Genomic DNA, 23,254 nt, shown 5'->3' with positions numbered 1-23,254 from the left:
AAATGCATGATGAAATTCCGTTCTAATCTATACCTCGCCTTATATTACGGGACAAATGGAATTTGAAATAAAAAACCACGGTAAATACCCTCCACAGTGTATTTGGTGACCTAGATTGCAATGAAAATATTAGATATAACATCGATGTACGAGATACTTTTCAATACGTTACTTAAATATCTATGTAAGATACACATATTGTATAAGTAGATGACATAATATTACGATTTCATAGTATTCGACTCATTCGCTAACAAACAACATTTAATATGGTTTTATTTAGTATTTTCATTATTTTTTCTTTTTTTGTTTTTTTTTTTTACACGTAGAATATTATAACGACATTGACAATATATAATATATATCTGCTTTTTATCGTAGTGTTACAGAATATAATAACGCCTGTGTAATTCGAATGTCGCGAAATCTGTTCACGATCAGAGTAAAGCATTTTTCGTATCGATCAACTTCGCCCAGTAGGCTCTTGCGCGCGTGCTGGCCACGTTCTCTCGGGGTTGTTGAAAATTTTCAGAGATCCTTCGCGAGAAGTCTCACCTCTCGTTTACGGAACGAGCTTCGAACGACACCGCGATGAAACGTACGTTAAACACTCTCCGTCGCATCTCGCAACTCTAGAGAAACCGAACACAGGAACGAGGGATAACAATCGAGGGAAGCGATCAAGGGACAGCGCGAGAGGATACAATTAGAAAGTGTAAAAGTAGGAAAGGGATAATCGTTCGCAACCTGCTCGTTCGTAAACGGTGCAGCGGAGAGAATCGATCGTGATCAGCAGCGCAATTTACTTGATGTTGCACGAGCCTGAGTGAAACGACTTTGTCTCGCGCCGATACGCAGCGTGATCCCTCAGCTTCCCGCGTGAACCGTTAAAAGCGTTAAAACTCGCGTTTAAAATTACTTAGAGACGTCCAATAACCGCGACAGTGTTAGAATTCGATTTGATTTTCGTTTTAAATTTGGAACGTAAAAATTATACGTAAAAGCTGCGCACACGCTTGCGTTTCGAGGCGTTTCAAGAGTCCTCTCGTTCTCTATCTTTCCTGTTAGTAATGTTTTCATACCGGCAACGATGATCGACGTTGATGATGTTCGGCGAACGATCTAATTTCTAACAAAAATCCTTATCAGTGTTCTAGGGACTATGCTTAGTACGCGTGATTCGCGACGAAAAGTGCTGCATCGCCAGCTGCTCCTGTCACGCCACCAGCGTATTTGCCGAGCGCAGATTCGCTGTTGGCCTGTAATGCAGAAAATTTCTGTTGTATTTGATTGGTCCACCCCAAAATACAATAGAATAGAATAGAACCAATAATTAACGACAATAATTATTATCGTTATTAGTAGATTACGAATTTTTAAAAAGATTCACAAAATAATCACATTCTAGCTACACTTTGATACAAATTCAATCCGAGTGGCACTCACAATTAACGTACACATAATAATGCTGCTATACATAGCAGAAACATTTAAGTGAAAATGACGAATATATTGGGTTGTGTCATTTACGTACTATACAGGAGCTAAAAATGTATGATACTTACTATGAAAACACATCTCATGGAAAGAAAAGTAAGAGTTTAGTAGGCATGAGATTTCACGTACAGTGAAGCATTAGCAGCTTTGCTAACGACACTGCCAGGCACGTACTTGCCCTGACTAGCTGCACTGTTTGCCTAAACAAGCACACACGGTATACACATGCAAAAAAGAATAAGGTGTTAAACAGAAACATAGAAAGTAAGTAAAAGTGAAAGTAGAAAAAATAAATAAATCGTAGGATAAATTAGATACGTTTTAGGAACACAAAGTGTATAGAATTAGACGATAAAGAAAAAATTGTAACAAACATTATTTGACCAAAGGTGAAAATATGAACAACAAACGAGTAAAAACATATTAAAGTACAGAAGAAAATACGTAAGTAAAACAAGGGCGGCTAAAGAGATGGAGTAACTAAAGAAGTAGCAAGCGCAAGTTATTTACAATTTCAATGAACGTAATAAAAAATGTGTAGGATAATTCGAACGTTTAAGAAGAAAAAGAAATAATTATGGGGCACATTAAAGTAAATAGAGAAGTATTAAGACAATCAGAGTTAGCGAAGGAACTCTAAAACAGTAAAACACGAAATTTTAGCCCTAACGTTACCTTAGCCCTCTTGATGAGTTCTTCTTGGCCAGCTCCGATCTGGTCCTTCTTTCCTGCCCATGCACGGAGGACAGATGCCTGAAGTGCGCGACCGTAGCTGAAGGTGAGTGCCCAGGGTTTGTTCAGCGGGTACTTGTTGATAGCGTCCAAGTTCACGGATGCCTCCTCCTCGGACTGTCCGCCGCTGAGGAAGGTGATTCCAGGCACTGCAGGTGGCACGGTGCGCAACAAAGCTGTCACAGTGGCGCCAGCGATCTCCTGAGCAGTGGCCTTCTTCGGGCAGCTCTGACCTGGTGTCACCATGTTCGGTTTCAGGAGGGTTCCCTCGAGATACACGTGATGGTCAGCGAGCGCCTGAAAACCACAATGTAAAATATCTTCCCGCCAAAAGTACAAGAAATTCAGATTACGTTGCACACCTTGTAGACGGCGGAGAGAACTTCCTCCGTGACCTGTTGGCAACGAGCAAGATCGTGGTCACCGTCGGGCAAGATTTCAGGCTCGACGATCGGCACGATCCTGGCGCTCTGACAGATGGAAGCGTAACGAGCCAGGACGTTGGCGTTCTCCAAGATGGCCAGTTTGCTCGGTGTGTCCTTCTTGATCTTCAACACGCACCTCCACTTGGCGAAGTGGCATCCGTCCTTCTTGTACTGGATGCAACGAGCCTGAAGGTCGTCGAGACCTTGGGTCGTGCATTCGTCGTCGGTGCCGAAAAGAGGCACGACACCCTTGTCGACCTTGATGCCCGGGAGAATTCCGCGTTGCTTCAACAGCTCGACGAACGGTGTTCCATCCTCAGCCTTCTGGTACAAGGTCTCGTGGAACAGGATGACGCCGGAGATGTGCTGGCTGATTACATCCTACGTGAAAGAATAAACGAATTGATAATTAGATTAAAACTAAAAATTAAAGGGAGATGATTGAAAGCAGACTCTGGTTGAACCGTACCTTGGCGGTGGTGAAAAGAAGCTGTCTGTACGCCCTACGGTTGTCCTCGGTGTTCTCAACGTTGATGTCCTTCAAACGCTTGCCAATCGTTGTCGTGGATTCATCAGCAGCAAGGATTCCCTTTCCAGGTGCCACGATCTGCTGGGCGATCGTTCTCAATTCTTCTTTCAGCTCAGGCTCGAGCTTATCGTACTTTTCCGCAACCATTTTCTGCGAGAGACATTGAAGTTACGACCACGGTTACGTATTACGAAAGAAACTCACGAGTCGCGTTCGAAAAGTGCCACAAACAATTCACAATTCCTCGTCAACGTGATTAAAAGATAAGAACCTTTGATCAACGAGCAATGACGACGAATCCATAACGGATGAGTGGCCAATCTTTTGGAATATAATTAATAGCCTAATAAATTACCACGAAGCAATTAACGAAGGAACTCTTGAGCGTAAAGTTCCTCGAGTATGATATCAAAATTCCTGTGATCGTCTTGGATAAATTATCCTATTCTTATGTATTAACTTTGTGCAAGAAACATTACAGGGCATTCAACAAATATTGATTTGATTACCTAAGTTAAAATTCTCATATAAATTTTATTTAATCAATTGCAAACAAAAAGGTTTCCGACTCGCATGTTATAACAGGCGACAATAGAATTGCATCGTTTGAGCAATGGTGATTCTAAAATAACAAAGTGACATATTTTCTGGGACACCGTAATATTAAAAGATGATATTGGCGAATGCTTGGCAACATTGCTCTTTTATCGCCTCTCCCGTGTTATTTATTGAATCCACGTAACGAGACAGCACAATTTCAGGAGCAAAGACCTCTCGACGTTTCCATCCCTTTTAAGGCGCGCCTTTTGAAGCGTCGAAGGCATTGTTGCACATGAAATATCAAATGTCCGCTAAGGCTTCCGCCACGTAATTGAATTTCACAGTCAGTCCCCCATCAACGTCAATATTTCATAAAAAGAAAATGTTAGTCTGACCCATTTCTGTGCCTTCATTCGTTCCAACACTTTGACATCGAGCTAACAGGCCGCTATATTCGTAACTAATACGACGCGAGGGTCGTCGATGTACCATACATCATTTATAGTTATATTAAGGCGTGAAACCCACTAGAGGCGAAACTTGACTGATCTCATAATTGCAAATTAATAATTCAGCCACTCGGAAACCAACCTGATCGACTGCATGAAATAAATACAATAAAGAAACTTGATGTTGCAAATACTGCTCTAAAACCGACGTAGAAACTCATAACTTACATTCGGTATTATCAAATCGTACTTTTCAAGTATAAAATAGCAAATGAACAAACCTTGTCGAACGTCATTTAATTCTTCAAATGTTAATATTAAATATAAATTATCGGTTGATTCGGTAGTAATCACGCTAAATCACATACACAAATTCTAGAGGCCAAAATAAGACGAAAATAAAGAATACCAATTTGTTGATGGAGACTTCGTTAAAAAGTTATTAACGTTTAAAGTTCCGGCCATACTGAATTTTTTTCTAGAAAATGGGTAGAATTTCGAGGGTATGTCTATTCACCAAAGATGATTGTAATTGACCCCCGTAGCCGAAAATAATTTTTCCAGAATGATTTGGAACGTTTCAATTTTCAGGGTAACAGACAGTCATGGTCAGACATTATACTTTCAGTAATGAATTTTTTTCTCGAAAATGGTTAGGATTTTGGGGGTGTGTCTATTAACCAAAAATAATTGCAATTGACCCCCGCAACCGAAAATAATTTTTCCAGAACGATTTGAAATTTTTTAATTTTGTCGAAAAATTTGTCCATCTACTAGAATTTTTTTCTCGAAAACGCGTAGGATTTCGGGAATATGTCTATTCACCAAAAATGATTGTAATTAACTCCTCCAACTAAAAATAATTTTTTCAGAACGATTTGAAATTCTTGAATTTAATTGTTAATAACTTTTTAACGAAGCCTCCATCAACAAATTGGTATTCTTGATTTTCGTCTCATTTTGGCCTCTAGAATCCCCCATTAAAGCAGCCTACAGATTTCTGTCGCTCGACAGTATTGGTAGACCGTGTCGAAAATTAAATTCAGCTAATTGCGTGCAACTATTGTTCTTCGAGCAACGTGTAAAACAATGGATACAATAGACGAAGAACGATCGTTTTCGCTTTACGTAAAATTTTCAGCTCGTTATCGCGAATTCAGCAGCTCGGAGTTACATGGGCCGACGCATGCATTTGACGTTCGAGTAAACGTTTGAAAAAAGGGTTCCCGTCCTTTGTAAAGGGACTCGTTTGTAAAGCTTCGCAAAGCAAAACGCGCGTTCATTACGACCTTTGTATTGTTCCGTTTTTAATTAGAGATTCCTAAAATCGCGAACGATCGATACAATTTCTTTGAGGCTTCGAAAATGTCGGGTCCCTTCGATGAAGAAATATTTATAATACTAACTTAAGCAACCGTGAATGAAAATCGATGAATCAGAAATACAGCTACGAACGGTATTGAATAATTAAAATAAAAAAAAATGTCAAAATTTATACGACACGTTAGCTTCAACTTAAACGAAAAATGATTAACTTGTGCAATTTGCCTGGCTGTGTAAGTTTTGTGTTTTACGATATTCCAGCTGAAAATGGGAGCTCGTTAATCTCGTTACTGTCTAACGCGTAGTGTGTAGCAACATTAATCTTAATCCAAAGAGATAGCATCCAAAGAATGAACTTAAGGACAGAGAGAGGAGGGGGTGGAGAAGGCGAAAAGGGAAGTAGTAAAAGAACATCGTAAACAGACACATAGGTGGCCGTCGATAGAGGAAGCTCGCCGGAGGTAAGCTCCTTGATAACTTTCTGACTTTATGGGAACTCGACAGACCATCTGAGCACAGGTATAAAAGGCTTAAAGACGATACAATGCTCTGTGTCCTCTCCAATATGGAATTATTGCCATAGGAGATCGCGTAAAAATTTATTATTTACGATAGTCTCGAGGAATTAGCTACATTATGACGTTAACGTCAAATAAAAAATATAACGATAGAAAACGATACCGATATTTATAAAAATGTCACGATAACGGGTTTTTCTTTTTTAAGTAAATTCGTGAAACAATGTCTGCGCAAAGGTTACACCAATTTCCAATATGGCTGCAGATGCAGCGTAAAACGCGATACTATGAGTTACGTAATACGATAACTCGCAAATCTTCCTAACTGTATGTCACTCGGAATTATTATAAATTGATTACTCCGAGCATATTTTATATAACACATTAGGAAAAGTGTTCTGGATTCTATTCTATATAAGGTTATCTATACATTATAATTGAATCGATTACGAGGCCGAAATTAACCATTTTCGAATAATTTCCAAAACTGAATGTAAAATGTATAGAAGATATACCCTTGGGAAAAATTTTAATGGGGGATTCTAGAGGCCAAAATAAGACGAAAATCAAGAATACCAATTTGTTGATTGAGGCTTTGTTAAAAAGTTATTAACGTTTAAAGTTCCATCCGTACTGAATTTTTTTCTGGAAAATGCGCAAGATTTTGGGGGTATGTCTATTCACCAAAAATGATTGTAATTAACACCCACAGCTAGCAATATTTTTTTCAGAACGATTTGAAATATTTTAATTTCGTCGAAAAATTTCACACATTCTCGATTTTTTTTCTAGAAAGTGGGTAGGATTTCGGGGGTATATCTATTCACCAAAAATGATTGTAATTGACTCCAGAATCTAGAAATAATTTTTTTAGAATGATTTGAAATTTTTGAATTTAATTGTTAATAACTTTTAAAGTTCCGTCCGTACTGAATTTTTTTCTCGAAAATGTGCAAGATTTCGGGGGTATGTCTATTCACCAAAAATGATTGTAATTGAGCCCTGCAACTGAAAATAATTTTTCCAAAACGATTTAAAATTTTTTTTTTCCGTCGAAAACTTTCACACCTTCTCGAATTTTTTTCTAGAAAGTGGGTAGGATTTCGGGGGTATATCTATTCACCAAAAATGATTGTAATTGATCTCCACAACCGAAAATAATTTTTCCAGAACGATTTAAAAATTTTTTTTTTTCGTCGAAAAATTTAGGCATTTAATTAGATTTTTGGTAAAGAATTTTTTTCTCGAAAGTGCGTAGAATTTCGGGGGTATGTGTAATGACCAAAAATGATTGTAATTAACCCCTGTAACTAAATATAATTTTTTTAGCATGATTTGAAATTTTTTAATTTCGTCTAAAAATTTCAGTATCTACTCGAATTTTTTTCTCGAAAATGTGCAAGATTTCGGGGGTATGTCTATTCACCAAAAATGATTGTAATTGACCCCCGCAACCGAAAATAATTTTTCCAGAACGATTTGAAATTTTTGAATTTAATTGTTAATAACTTTTTAACGAAGCCTCCATCAACAAATTGGTATTCTTGATTTTCGTCTTATTTTGGCCTCTAGAATCCCCCATTAAAATTTTTCACAGGTGTGGCCGAACACCCTGTATATGTTGTACTTCATCCTGCGTTCTTTATCGATTTTCTAAAAACTATTAAATAATTTTTAGGGACAAGACTAGCGACCATACGATGGTTTCGATGAAAATAGATAACCCTTCGATCGATTTTCGAACCATTAAAATAAACATAAAAAAACGTGGCACGAGTAAAAATAGTAAATACTATTTATTAGACGATTCCCATAATATTTACAAAACTACTTGAATATCTTGGATACTGTTGACTATATTAAAAAATGTCTCTCACAAGGGTTGAATGGTTTTCCTTAAATAGACGCGATTAACTTTGTTTTCATCGTTTGGTGCAACTCATCGTCACCTGTGCAAAAATATTAAACTACCCACGATGAAAGATTATCAGTTTAGAAGATATTTGTTAAAAACAATATAAAAAAAACCAATTGGTGGCTTCTGAAAGTATATCGCGAGCTTGAATCTCAAAACGTCGGTCGATTCCAACGGTACGTACGTATAAATGATTATCAGTAAAAATCAGGCTTTTTAAGACGATGCTTTCTCTCTTAAAAATATCTACAAACGTCCTCTACTTTTCTTATCCGGCCTCGAGGGTACGAGGATACCTAACTTTGGCAAACCTTATGGATCGTAAAATATTTTTATCCTCGTGCCGGATTCCCGTGCGAATAAAGCAAAAATGAAACGTTAGCCCTATTCTCGTTCCCTCGTTAATGAATCAGAAGAGGCACGGACCGGGTCGAGCCAAAGGCGTCAAAGATAGAAACTTGGAATCGGTTTTACTTGGCTCTTCGTCCTTGCACCGCTGCACGAGACCAAGTACAATCAAACATCGAATTTAATTTCACGAACAAGAGTCCCGTCTTTCCGCGAAACTCGAGACAGTCGGGTGCAAATGCACGCGCAGGAATGGCTGTAAAGCAGACGATGCGGACGAGAGAGTTACAAGATCGATAGAACGGGTACAATGAAACTCTCCATTCAGCAGCCGTCGTAAACAAGCTTCGGTGCGCGCGAGCACGTAAGTTGTAAATTATCGTAAAAAGCTACACACGCTTCGAAACGACAGCTCCGCCTGAACAGCCCAGGCCTGCGGAGATCGGAAGCCCATCGAGCATCCACGCGATACGGTTTCCGGTATCAAAGTTTTAAATGTCGTAACTCTCGGACCGTTAAGCACAGAGCACCAAGCGCCTCGATACTTTCTCGTTGAGATTAAGAAAACGGTCCAAACGAAATTAGTTCGATTCCGAAGAAGGACGCGATAATATGCACGGAAATACATTCGACGTCGTTTGACTTTGCCTTAGGACAATTTTACAAAGACAGACGATTAAGAATAGGGACCAACGGTGTTCTGTACGCGTTTGGAATAAGTAAACTGATCCCTCGTGGATTTCTCGTAAGAAAAATGGCAGTCGTACAAGCGGTGCAATCCCCGTGCAATTTACAATTATTATCGAAACGTGACGACGATAGAAAATGTCTGTCGCTTGCAAACGTCCGAGGAGCTCGTAAAAGAATATGTACAACGTTGCAGGGTCGAGCATTTCCCATTCTCAGGCTCAATGATATTCGTAAAGTCGACGGAATTTGGTGGGCAAACTTTGACGAGAAGTTTCGAGCTGACTCGAAGTGTGCTAGGAACCTTGGACGGGACGACCGTTTCATCGACGAACCGTCCATTTTCGAGAAAGGTCATCTTTAAAAAGTTTCCAGCGACCGTTATTACGTTCCTCCGCTCTATTTTCACGCTCCAGTTTGATCGAACGTCTCTATCGCGAGCGCGTTAACCGATAAAGACGAACCGTAACGGTCGTAGTTCTCACGGTGCCAGGCTCCGGAGACGTAATCGCGTTTACCCAACGTGCACACCCCCTTAAAAGGGGTGGAAACGGGCAGCTCGAAGGGAAAGACGCACGAAGGCTGGTTCGCGAGTCGACGAAAGCGTAACCCTTTGATGTACGGTTTTTTAAAGGCGTATTCAACGCTGGAACCACCGACAATTACAGGGATTTGTACCAAAGAAATTAAAACGATAGATAGGCGAAGAAACGTACAATACGATGGAAACAAGTGTTTTTACGAGTTTAATTAGAAATTACTGACGGTTAATTTAGACAGCTTTGGCAGTTCCAGCGTTAATTTAAATTCGTCAAAGAACCGATCCGTTTAACGAACGTTAACGCGTATTGATTTCAATATATCAGAGTTCGCGAGGAGCACACGGCGATCGTGAAACTCGGTGCAAAGAACCGTACGACAAGGGGGCGAGGTGACGAAGATGATTAATGTAGGTTCTCGACACTTGCCGCCACCGCCTGACTCTCTTACCTTTTCCACGAACAATCCGTTGCGTCCTCGATCGTAAACAAATGCTGAGATCTCGCGACCCTCGTCGCGACACGCGGTTCGCACAACGACGATAAATATAATAGAACGACGACAATAATAATAAGAAGAAGAATACGTTCCGTCGACGTTAGTCCGTTTGGTGGTCCGGTACACGACGACGATAATTGGCAAACACCTTCGATACGTGATACGGGGTGACAAAGAATACGGTAATGCGGAAAAATAAACCGGGCACAAGGTGTCGTTGGCTGCGTGGTCGTTGCCAGGAGGTCCCAGCCAAGAGAGGACCCCTGCGTACGTGGACCTTCGACTACATCTTTGCTCGTCGTGGATAAAATGGCGCCGGGGCGCGCGTCTCGTGCGAGCACGAGACGACGACTGGCTTTATCCGCGACCAGTTCACCCCGTCCAAGAGGCGGCAGGGGTACCTGGCTGCAGTGCAGTGTCGTAACTGCAAAACAGGGGGGTAAACCTCTATCTCTCTCTCTCTGTTTGCTTTCGATTACTCTCTTCCTTGGTCGTCCTTGTCGCGCCAACGTTCGTTCGAATCCTCTTTCCCGCTTCCCTTCCCGCTCGACCGCCCCCTGGGCTCATTGTCTGGCCCGTTCTTGTCATCCCCGATCGCTCGTCTTTCTCTCGACGACTGCTCTTCCCTCTCTTCCCACTCTTTCCTCTTTTCCATCAACCGACGTTTTCATCCCTCTCCTGCCCGCCGTTTCCATCCTTGTTCGTCGCGCTGCCTGCCGCCCATACAGCACGGAACAAGGGAGTGGGCTAGCCGCAATGCAGCACGCGCAGACGTTCTCGAGGCTACGCCTGTATTATCCCCCTGCGCACCCTGAATCCGTGACCTGAGACATCAGCAACGCCACGCGAGATACCGAGGAACCCGTACACGTCCTCTCTCTTTCTCTCTCTCCTAACACCTAGAGAGGAATCCACCCTCGTAACCAGGGGTAGCCCCGTTGCTCCGTTTAAGAAAGGATCGCTGAGAGACGCGCGACCCGCGGACCCAGACGAACGAGACGCGCTCGAAGCTAAGTAATATTCGTGGAAAAACTGTTTCGAATAGGGCCAGTTGCCCTAATATGAGACACGTGAACCTCGTGGAACCATATTCGAAGCACATCCCTTCTGGTTCGATTCAGATGAATATCTTTACTAATTGGTTCAAACATTTTGTAGAACACGTTAAGCCTTCCAAAAGTGATCCAATTCTACTTTTGATATACTATGCTATTCCATATTAAACACATACAGGGTGTTTTCGGTAAACCCTGGGAAAAAATTTAATGAGAGATTCTAGAGGCCAAAATAAGACGAAAATTAAGAATATCAATTTCTTAATGGAGGCTTCGTTAAAAAGTTATTGACGTTTAGAGTTCCACTTGTTCTGAATTTTTTTCTCGAAAATGCGCAGGATTTCGAGGGTATGTCTATTCACCAAAAACGATTGTAACTAACCCCTGCAAACGAAAATAATTTTTTTAGAACGATTTGAAATTTTTTAATTTTGTCAAAAAATTTCACACGTTCTCGAATTTTTTTCTCGAAAATGCGCAGGATTTCGAGGGTATGTCTATTCACCAAAAACGATTCTAATTGCCTCCCGCAACCGAAAATAATTTTTTTAGAACGATTTGAAATTTTTTAATTTTGTCAAAAAATTTAAGACCTCCTCGAATTTTTTTCTCGGAAATGCGCAGGATTTCGAGGGTATGTCTATTCACCAAAAATGATTGTAATGGACCTCCGCAAACGAAAATAATTTTTTTAGAACGATTTGAAATTTTTTAATTTTGTCAAAAAATATCACACCTTCTCGAATTTTTTTCTCGAAAGTGGTTAGGATTTCGGGGGTATGTCTATTCACCAAAAACGATCGCAATTAACCCCCGCAAATGAAAATAATTTTTTTAGAACGATTTGACACTTTTCTATTTTGTCAAAAAATTTCACACCTTCTCGAATTTTTTTCTCGAAAATGTGCAGGATTTCGAGGGTATGTCTATTCGCCAAAAACGATTGTAACTAACCCCTGCAAACGAAAATAATTTTTTTAGAACGATTTGAAATTTTTTAATTTTGTTGAAAAATTTCATACCTTCTCGAATTTTTTTCTCGAAAGTTGTTAGGATTTCGGGGGTATGTCTATTCACTAAAAACGATTGTAATTGATCCCTGCAAACGACAATAATTTTTTCAGAACGATTTGAAATTTTTTAATTTTGTCAAAAAATTTCACACCTTCTCGAATTTTTTTCTCGAAAATGCGCAAGATTTCGAGGGTATGTCTATTCACCAAAAACGATTCTAATTGCCTCCCGCAAATGAAAATAATTTTTTTAGAACGATTTGAAATTTTTTAATTTTGTTGAAAAATTTCACATCTTCTCGAATTTTTTTCTCGAAAGTGGTTAGGATTTCGGGGGTATGTCTATTCACCAAAAACGATCGCAATTAACCCCCGCAAATGAAAATAATTTTTTTAGAACGATTTGAAATTTTTTAATTTTGTCAAAAAATTTCACACCTTCTCGAATTTTTTTCTCGAAAATGCGCAGGATTTCGAGAGTATGTCTATTCACCAAAAACGATTCTAATTGCCTCCCGCAAATAAAAATAATTTTTTTAGAACGATTTGAAATTTTTTAATTTTGTTGAAAAATTTCACACCTTCTCGAATTTTTTTCTCGAAAGTGGTTAGGATTTCTGAGGTATGTCTATTCACTAAAAACGATTGTAATTGATCCCTGCAAACGACAATAATTTTTTCAGAATGATTTGGAGTTTTCTAATTTAATTTTTATGACACGTCAAACGTGTCAGTAGCAAACTTTTGATTTTATATTAAATTTTGCACGTTGCAACTCTCGCGGGATCTCCGATCGTCGCTGGGATTGGGCGAAATGATGCATAACCGAATTTTGTGGAGATTTACGATCAATAGCGACGACAGAGACGCGTTTTGATACCGTTGATGCATTTACGTTTGATATTGATACTCTGGTGTCGGATCACTCCGTTCATCGACGCGTTATATGTAAACGTGACCCAAGATAAAATAGGATTTTGGTGCTTCGTCCAAAAGCAAAACGAACAAAGAGTTGAATATGATGGATAATACGAGCTTGGAACGGTTTTAACCACCTTTCAAGAACAGACTGCGTGGGGACCGCAGACGTAATAATTTATCATACGATAAATTACACCTGTGACTATCGTCTGTACAACTGTTTCAACTATAATTGTAAACAGGCTGTCGTACAACCTGTCGTACGTTGCGGTTATGTTGGATTTGACAGTAGGCATGGCCGCTGCCATAAAATAGGTCGTACTGAAAATTTGGTGAATTATAGCTTGGGAAACTGTCTGACCTGTTCAGCGGTTAATTGGAAATATTCTTAAAGCTTCGAAGCGATCAGTCACCAGAGAACCACTTGTTTCCAACGTGTACGATTCACTCTCAACTTTCGATCTGTTTTTTATCGCAACATAGATCAACTCTAAATAATTGGAAAAAGTTTAACACGGGTGTACGGAATTAAGGGAACTGTGGCGTCACCTTCCGAATTCGTCATCTTCCAAATTCGTCACCTCCCATACACGTCACCAGAGGGCATCACAATGCAGTCTAAGATTAGGGCCATACGACCGTCGAAACGACGTATTTCTTCCTTGTCTTTCAATTGAAAAAAACGAAGACAGACAAGACCAGGCGTGCGTTCCTCTATGCTTGGCTTGACTGTTTTCAATCGTAAGACAAGCAAAAACATAAAAACGGTCGTCGTTTCGACGATCGCGTGACCCCGGGGTTAAGCCAGGGCCTGCTAGGAGACCCCTTTACTAACAAATCTGCTTTTCTACTTTTTCGTTACATCGACCAGCAAAGCAGCGCCACAAAACGTTTACAGGCTGCTCGTTAGCTAAACGGAAGTACAGGACGAAACGACGACGAAAGTTGTAGTGGGTAGCTAATTTAAAGTCACATAAAGTTACGTTGATGGTATTACCAGTTGTTTACCGTGCTCTGCACGAACCACTTTGGGTACTGTAATATCGCAAGAAACGCTAATACTTTTCCCGCAAACGTGCATTTATGGAAGCATAACCTCCGCGTAAGCAGTATTTACGATTAAAATTATGAAAATTAACAATATCGGTCCCGTATGAAAGCTTCGAAATACTCCGGGAACTAACCGTTGATCCTACGAGGGAGATAGTTGCGTACTTTAACCGATTGAGATCTATCGTTTAACCTTCAAAAGATGGAACGTTCTGATAGTGGAAGTAGGACATAAATTTCGTCCACTTATGAATTTGCCATTTTCCAAGCATACAATTTATTAACAAATTTAATTTAGTATATTCCTAACAAACGGACCGTTCATCGATCGGGGTGTGTTATACGTCACTCGATTCGCCTAATGCAGTACCTTGTTAATATGCATTTCATTATTTGAGGGAATTCGTTATTTTTGTTTAAGCTTGTCGGAAAGTTGGAATACAAAAGTAAGGTTAAGTATATTGTAACAGGTTCACAGGTAGAAACAAGTGACTGCTGTTACTGTGTTCATGTTGTAAATCATAAATGCCAGGAAATTAAATGATAATTTGTTAAACATGTATCGAATGAAATTTCTGCTATTTCTGCTAATATTACATTGAATAAATCACCATTTTTCTGTTACATACATTTACTAAATACAGAATGACTATCCAATGAAGTTACCCTTCTTGAAAATATAAAATGTTGATAGTATTATATGTTATAAGAAAGATTAAAGAATGTGTGGCATGCCTCCAAGTGGTCTCAATTTAATTTGTGTAAGCATCGTTAATAGGATGTACAAAATTGACGCTGTGATTAATTCTCAAATGGCCTCTGTGATATTTTCTACGACAAAATGTTGTTTTATCAATCTCAACAATCTTTTCTACCCTTCCAATTGCTGTGCACAAATTATACAGCCAGTGGACCATTATTTGTTTTATAAAATAAGACCATTGCAAAACAGTATTTATATTTAATTTTAGTTACATAATAATATGACATTGCTCATGATTGTATGTTAGCATATTAATTTTAGGACATCTGTAGCTGAGTTACGCCTGGGTTAGGTTAGGAGCCAGAAGGGAGGCAATATTTTATACTCTTGCTGCACATACTGTCTACTTGACCTACTCCTGCATAGTATGTGCATAAAAAAATGACTTTTATGCATACATGTTTAAAAAATTAGCATTTAACTACCTGGCATCTAACTAATTTATACCATGAAGACAGTAACGACAGTCATTTGTTTCTACCTATGAACCTGTTAAAATATACTTAACCTTACTTTTGTATTGCAACTTTACGACAAGTTTAAGCAAAAATAACGGATTTCTGCAAATAATGAAATGCATATTAATAAAGTACTGAATTAGACGAATCGAATCCTTTGCTAGGAATGTTCCTTTAATTTATTCCAGGGGCTACCTACGCAAACAATTTTCTGAAACCGAAAAACATGCGCGTCTAAACGGTTAACGTATGGAACGCCATCTTTTATTTCGAAAAGCATTTACGAGGCACGAGTAGCTCTTGAAGAATGCATGGAAATGAAAGTCACGTTTCGGAAGAAATACGTCGGTGAGACGTGTAGGTGAAAGCTTTTTGGCCCGCGTAAATGATAAAGAAGCTCCTCCCGCCAAGAGGCCTGAAAATTTCACGAAGTCCGGAGAAGTCTCTGTTCCCGAAGTCGAAAAAGCTGGGTAAGTAGATCGTGCATCATCGTAATTTATCGAACCCTGAGATCGTTATTTAAGTCTTTCGCCGCGCCAGTCTAACTTTCGCGGGCCCGTGAATGGCTGCAACTTATCTTTCTTTAAATAAAAACCCGTAGTCTGGACGAGTCTCGAACTAAATCACGCCAACCTCCGGCTAAATCCGCGACCTGAACATTTATATTTTTAGGGATATTTATAATACCACCATTCGCTTGAAAACTCTATATCTAGTAATTATTCAATTACGTATAAATATAATATGTAAAATACAGGTGACCCTCCTATAATACGGTAGATAGGTTCTTAGAAAATTCCGTGTTACATGAGACCCAAAATCAGTACAAAAAGGGGGGGTTACATTCCGAAAACTTATTAAAAAGAAATATTTTTTTTTAATTCTACATAAGCAACTTAATGTTTATGAAAAATATAAATGTATGTATAACACAAAATAAAACAATATTAAAAATGACGTTGCAAAATGTCGGTGGAAACTTTTGTAAAATCTTATTTTACGCTCTATAATTTTTTTTTTTCTTTTTTTTTAACGAAACGATTCAACGTTGCGCAACTCGAACAAAGTCTGGTTCTATATCCAAACTTTCCACGTCGCGTGATTTCACGTAGGTCAATGAAAGCAACAGTTACGTAACATGTTCATCTTAGCGGGACACGATCGAATTACTTAACTCATTGTTCGACACCATGTAATATGTGACGGTTAAAAGTTTCGAGCACCCTTGGATCTTTGAGCAAACGAACCGTTTTCGAACACCGAGGGAACGGGGTCTAAAAATAACGAGGGTAGATTGTAACGGTGCTCGGCAGTTTCGAAATTTCTGTACAGGGGTACTCTAAGAATAAACACTTGAGCTTTAGGAACCAACTTTTCCGTATCGATGACAATTTGTGTCGTCAATTGTGATCGACTTCACCGTGAAAATGAATTTTATCTATTATAAAATCAATCACAATTATAACAGTCATTTTAATATAATTTCATTACACGAACAGTATACAGGGTGTTCGGTCACACCTAGGAAAAATTTTAATGGGAGATTCTAGAAGCCAAAATAAGACGAAAATCAAAAATACCAAAAAGAAAAAAAAAAGTGAAGAAACTACGTTAAAAGAAACTGTAGAATAAAATTTGACACGATTTAAGCGCATAAAAAGTATGTTTAATAATTTCGAAATTCTTGGAAATGTATCAATTTAAATATAAAATGTGGTTGTAATACAAGACACATCCACGATGGAAGGAATGAAAATAGATTAAAGATAGCTCTTTTCTGAGAATATAGCAGCCACTGGCATCTAATAAAAATTCCACGTGTCGAGTCTAACACCGAAATAAACGAATTGTCGCAACAGTGTTTCTACAATTTTATTGCAACACGGCGGAACGCGATATTAAATTTCTTCCACCCTGAATTCAGCATCGGTATTTTTCATTTTTCTTTTTCCCGTATAATCGTTATCCAACGATAACGTAATTTACGCAACCGTATGAAAATGCCTATTTTTTGGAATTATCGTGACACGACGCGATAAACCTGTTTACCATGTTAAATCTGTCGAGAACATGCAATCTCGTTTCGCGGTGAAAAGTATCCCCTTACATACCGCTATTATGTTATCAATTGCGATTCACTGACCCGTAATCTTGACGTCTAAACCGTCGATATCTTGCATGTGCACAGCCATCCGCAGCGAAAGTCTCAACTTTATTAAGCAAAATATATTTCTCAACGGTTCACAGACTTGCGAATTAAAATACGGTCGATCGAACGCTTCAGAGCTCGTTCTTGTGTATAAAATGAATTCTTTCAACCGTGTGAAATGCACTCGTTAATTGGCATCGCTTGATTAAATACAATAATATAAACTCCGATTATGAATATTCTTAAGCGGATAACAGTTATTATTTTTGTATCGATCGGTTTATGTATGACGTGAATATAACAGAAATGCAGAAATAATATACAGGAATGATTATGTATTAGGTTTATCAAGCCCTCTTTTTAATACAACAAATGCTTGACAGATAATAAAAACTATCTGTATAGTTGATTTTTTATATCATAACCTAAAAAGTAACAAGTTCCACTTTAATATGGTCGAGGAAGAAAAGTTCATGCTACAAAGGGTTAAAAGATTTTTGATATTAAAGTTGATTTTTCATATCATAACCTAAAACTCTCAAGTAACAAGTTCCACCATAATATGGTCGAGAGAAAAGTTCATGCTACAAAGGGTTAAAAGATTTTTTATATTAAAGTTGATTTTTCAAATCATAACCTAAAACTCTCAAATACCAAGTTCCACTATAATATGGTCGAGAGAGAAATTCACACTGCAAAGGGTTAAAAGATTTTTGATATTAAAGTTGATTTTTCAAATCATAACCTAAAACTCTCAAATACCAAGTTCCACTATAATTTGATCAAGAGAGAAATTCATGCTACAAAGGGTTAAAAGATACGAAACGAATATATCGAAAACAGATAATCGATGTTAGGATGGAAAATATACTGCAACTTTTTCACCCCGTTTGAATAATCGGGAGTTGAATCAATTTATTTGAACATTCGATGCTTGATTGCGTATTTTTCATCCTGATTGCGTAACATTGACTCGCAAACAAACGCTATCGTCGAATATTCGAAGCGTTCGTACTCGTTGATTATAAACATTCAGATATTCAATGGTATATGGAAATTTCTGATACCGCCATCTTTTAATATAAAATAATATCAGCGTTTATTATTATCTACAGCAAAAGAACAAACGCAATGTCGACGATAAACAGCACCGAAGAACATCTAAAAAAGCTGCAATTGTGATAATAATAAATTACATATTTCGTATGTATATACTTTAGCGATTGTAGGTACAAACACGTCCGCAAGAATAGATTCGACAGATCCACGCGGTGTCTTGTGTCGGTCAATACGTGAAAATGGTCTCGTATCGTATCATCTGTACGCGCAGACGCGTATTTTAGCCTCTGAATTCCACAAAATTCTCCAACTACCCAGATAAATTTCATTCAATACAAAACAACCATCCCGAGTTCGTGCAAAAGAATTTTATGAATCGTCGATATTATAGAGTCCGTCCAAACACTCGCAAAGTCGCAGATTAATTATTTCTACACCTTCTACAAACCTGAATTTTCTTTTCTACGATATAATTCAATTTCTATTTATTTATTCAAATAAAATTATACCTCCGTGTAAACCAAAGTCATCAAACTCGTTTCGTATATTTTTAAGGAGCAACCAAATGACGCGGATGAATATTTAATGTTACGCTGTACGTTACAAGAGATTTATAGCCTTTCGCGGAGCTTTACAACAAATTTATGCGGGTAAGAAATACTTAAATCCCGGCCACTAAAAAAGTCATCTGCGCAACAATTCTAACTTGTCGGCCGGCGGTCAATAACGTCAAGAAAATTCAGCTGTGGTTAATCGGTAACGAATATGCAAGCGCACATGCGCATTAGCGTCGACTCCGTTTAACCCGTGGCATTCAGAAGAGGTGAACGTCACAGTAAAACGCACCTGGCGGTGGCGTTTGGCGTAATCTCTCAATACGTAGTGCGCAATGCAGGCCGCAAGATGCGGTTCTTAGTCCACTATGCGAGCTCCCGAAAAATAAACGTAATCAGTGAACGTCTATGGAAAAAAACAATCGTGAAAAGTTTCATTTAAAGGTGACATCAAAGTGTACGACCGTGTTGTAACATATTCCGCGAAGACGTTACCGCGACACGTGATGTTCATTGAAAACCGTGCACGTTGATCTCGATTGTCTTACGTCGTACGATCTTAACGTAATCCGTGTAAATAGGAGCAATTTAAATCGTGAATATAACGCGTAAACATGCATTCGTGATATTCGAGTACGAAATTGTTTTTATTCCGTTTCGAACATGGCAAAACAAGTGTAAAGATTAAATGCATTAAAAAAAAAAAACTAACTTGGTATAGATAATGTAGATTGCAGCACAAGTTTTTTTTTTAGAAAGTATGAAATGATACGTTACAAAATCATATCACTATCGTGGTCGTAAATGTATTTACGAGGGATACGTATAATAATTATAGCATTATAAATTTTATTACGACTTATTTACTGTTTTTGTATTTTACTATCTGATATCGATTACTTGTTTACGACCAATAACGGATAGAACTTTATTATCGTGAACTTACATGTGGGTTTACACGTAGCCAGTCAAGGAAGGCTTGAAGGTGATTGCAATTGCATTATCTTTGTGTAAAAATATTGAAAATTAATGTTCGCTCTGGATTTACTTCTCTATTTTCGGATGCTGCTAATACATCTACAAATTTTTGTATAATACTCTTACGAATATTTGGAAATTATTTTATATATTTTTTTTATACGATCTAATCTATAAATTTATATACAATTTATACAAATAGGTGCTTGTGATCAGTACTACCTATTTCCGGATTTCGTAACGTAAGAAAGTGGCAAATCTACCAGTAGTAACATAACCTCAAAATATAGCTGATTAATTCTGACACAGTATCAACGAGTAACAGTTATATTGCAAAGTTATGATATTACTCGTTGAATACTGATTAGTAATAGATATACTTCATTTCACCTTACGAAACCAAAGTTTACAGGATCAGTACCAAAGAGTAATGAACACAAATACGAATTAGCAATATTACGTGAAACAAACGAGATATTGCAACGAACAAATACTGTCACTTAACGTGCATCTATCATATCGTAAACAAAATGGTATACGTAATAGGGAAATAACAGTAACAAAGTAGTTTATTAATATGTTAAGAAGAGTAATACTATCATTCGTAATATTTAACAAATAAGTATCACGTAATTTCATTATATTAAAGATTAATATGAAATATTTTCCTCGATTCATACAAAAATTATCAACAGCTTTGAGCAGTGAAAGTTGCTTAACTACATATTGACCACTGAGCTCGTACGATATTGTACTAACCTAGATTTTTTAAATACGAATCCAGAACAACTTTCTAACAAAAATATGAAAACCGAATAGATAAAAACAGAATTATTTTCATTACGCTATATGCTAATAAACCGGAATACATGAATTATTTTCTACTACAAGTAGAACCCGACGAAAGGGGAGGGCGCCGAAAGTATATGCAAAACTAGTCGTCGAAACTGGTAATTCGCCAAAGCTTTATTTGTACATATGAGATGATGGAATGCGTGACGAAACGGTCGAGAAAAATTACTGTACGTGAATGTGACTGCGTGCGTGTGCGTGCATCGCAGGATGCATTCCCAGCCACCGTGTACGTGTATTGTTCCGTGTTCTGTCCGAACACGTGATGTACTTTCGTTTCACGAAATGATCATAAGCACGTAGACACGTAGCATAGCGGTTCCTGTGTCGATTGCGTAAGTTCTCGCTACGATTGAACCATGCCTGCAAACAACTGATCTAATTCCATCTAACCTACGAATACAATCGATTGCAATATCGATTATATTCATCCTAACGCCGAAATTAGCCTCTTGTCATTGAGAAAAATAGATAAAAATAGATAGCGAGAAATAAGACGCAATTCGGATATACGACACGTGTGTTCGTGACTATTTCGCGGTGTTCTTTTTTTACAAGCTACATGCGCGGTGATAAAATCGTTTGACGTTATTAAGGGCAATTAATATTACGGTATATATCAAGAATTTACATTATATACATGCTTAAATATAATGAAGCTTAAAATTTAATACTTTTACGAGTTAATGTTAAATGTTCATACGTATTACTTTAAGTGACGCAATTTTTTGTTTTTTATGTGTCTTTTCTAATATATTACTTCATTACATTTTAACGAGTATAGTACATTTACGTTATCATTGACAGATTGTATAATATATATATACGTTATCAGTTAAAGGTTTTGTTAATATGAAAAATTATATATCCGGATAACTGGCTGATTACTCGTGAATGGAATTTAAAATATAATATTCCAAAATGTTAGATGAATATTGTAAAAATATTTTAACTTTCGAAAGAACGATATTTATTTTAAACGTTAAAAAACGAACACTTTATACTCCGAAGCATTCTTTTCAAGTCGTATGTCAATGAATCACGTGACGAAGGTATTATTAGACAAAATAGATTCTTCCGGTACTCGTTTAAACTTAATACTTTTCATAGAACACTCATATACTGCGCTCATATATTTATTTTTATTAATTAATGAAAACTTTCGGTAGTTACGAATCAACAAGTATTTAGTATTTTAATAAAAATAACTGCTAATATGTAACGTATATCCGTCCGTATGATTTGATGCAAATATAAATTCGATGTAAATGCCGTAAAATATTGATTTATGTTATTAAGTATAACGTTAACTTCTTCGATGTTAAAAACCTACGGAACATTTACATACGATGTTGTGAACTTGACCTTTGTGTGTATATATGTTGCAACGTATGAAAAAGAAAAACACTATTCGCTTGTAAAATTTGCATTCACAGTAGCGAAAGAAAAAGATGCTGTTCAGGTCGTTGGAAACTTACAGCATTTAAATTCACGGGTAATAGAATGGGTGTCGACCGAATGTCAGTCAAGGTCGAATCTCATTGCAAGTCGAACATCCGTGGCTGCATTTCCCACCAATTTTCGGGCATGAAAGTAATCGATCGGGTTCGCAGGGACGCGTGGCACTTTTCGTTTCGATTTCGCGAGAACTATTCATTCAAGAACACTCACAAACGTAACTTACCTAATATCGATGAATTGATTCCTGGCTTGAAACGTGTGTCAGAGCACGTTGTACTGTCCGCTGATTGGAAAGCGACTGAGGTAAGTCTAGGGTGTTTGTCGGTTTCAAAGTCTGAACCAGAGTGATATCGGCGCATGCGCATCCGCTTTCTTCGCGAAGGTTCTCAACTACATGTTCTTTTACTCCAATCGAGAGACGTCGGTGTGTGAATATCGTAGCAGGCTCCGCGGGTATTTCAAAAAATAAAAATATAATTTCACAAACTTAAAAATAAAGTACTTGTATGGAGGATAAACGATGGAACGTGCTGCTTTAGTATATATTTTGAAGAAATTGCTGTTCCATTTAAAAATGTCTATTGCGTAGAATGATATTTAAGAAATCGTACCTGCTTTATTTTTATAAACCAGCCACGTATAGTACTCGGATATATGCTTATGAATTTATAATAATAACAGTGCTCTATCGCTGTATATTTCAATAAAATTGAGCTATATGAACGAATAGCTACAAATATTTCGCTTGAAATTATTATCTAATGAAAAAATAGCTAATATCAGCCTATATAAGATAATATAACCGAAGCACCTCGAGAGCATTAAATGTACGAGACAAATTTAAATGGACAATAAAATTACGCACGTCATAACGTTATTATTAGTTTAATATTTATTTGTTCATGGCTTCATTGAATGATTATTGGAATGTCGGATTAAG

At 37.7% G+C, this 23,254-nt stretch overlaps 1 protein-coding gene across 3 annotated transcripts; it reads right to left on the bottom strand.

Annotated features, from left to right (window-relative positions):
• Positions 1-85: 85 nt before the first annotated feature.
• Positions 86-22,690, bottom strand: Ald1 (fructose-bisphosphate aldolase). Of its 3 annotated transcripts, none has more exons than XM_076778338.1 (6): positions 22,538-22,690; positions 3,124-3,333; positions 2,592-3,035; positions 2,173-2,526; positions 1,566-1,697; positions 86-1,259 (listed from the first exon to the last, which is right to left on the bottom strand). In XM_076778338.1, the coding sequence occupies exons 2-5, from the start codon at positions 3,328-3,330 to the stop codon at positions 1,602-1,604; spliced, it is 1,101 nt and encodes a 366-aa protein (XP_076634453.1). In that variant the 5' UTR covers positions 3,331-3,333; positions 22,538-22,690; the 3' UTR covers positions 86-1,259; positions 1,566-1,601. The 3 variants fall into 3 exon arrangements, with proteins under 3 accessions (XP_076634453.1, XP_076634454.1, XP_076634455.1); XM_076778339.1 differs by lacking the exon at positions 22,538-22,690 and adding an exon at positions 9,954-10,345; XM_076778340.1 differs by lacking the exon at positions 1,566-1,697 and having other exon boundaries at positions 22,538-22,688.
• Positions 22,691-23,254: the final 564 nt, after the last annotated feature.

Source organism: Colletes latitarsis, chromosome 11 (genome assembly GCF_051014445.1).
Source record: "Colletes latitarsis isolate SP2378_abdomen chromosome 11, iyColLati1, whole genome shotgun sequence".
Taxonomy (NCBI): domain Eukaryota; kingdom Metazoa; phylum Arthropoda; class Insecta; order Hymenoptera; family Colletidae; genus Colletes; species Colletes latitarsis.
The sequence above is the reverse complement of the archived record's forward strand: the minus strand, read 5'-3'. Positions and strand labels throughout refer to the sequence as shown.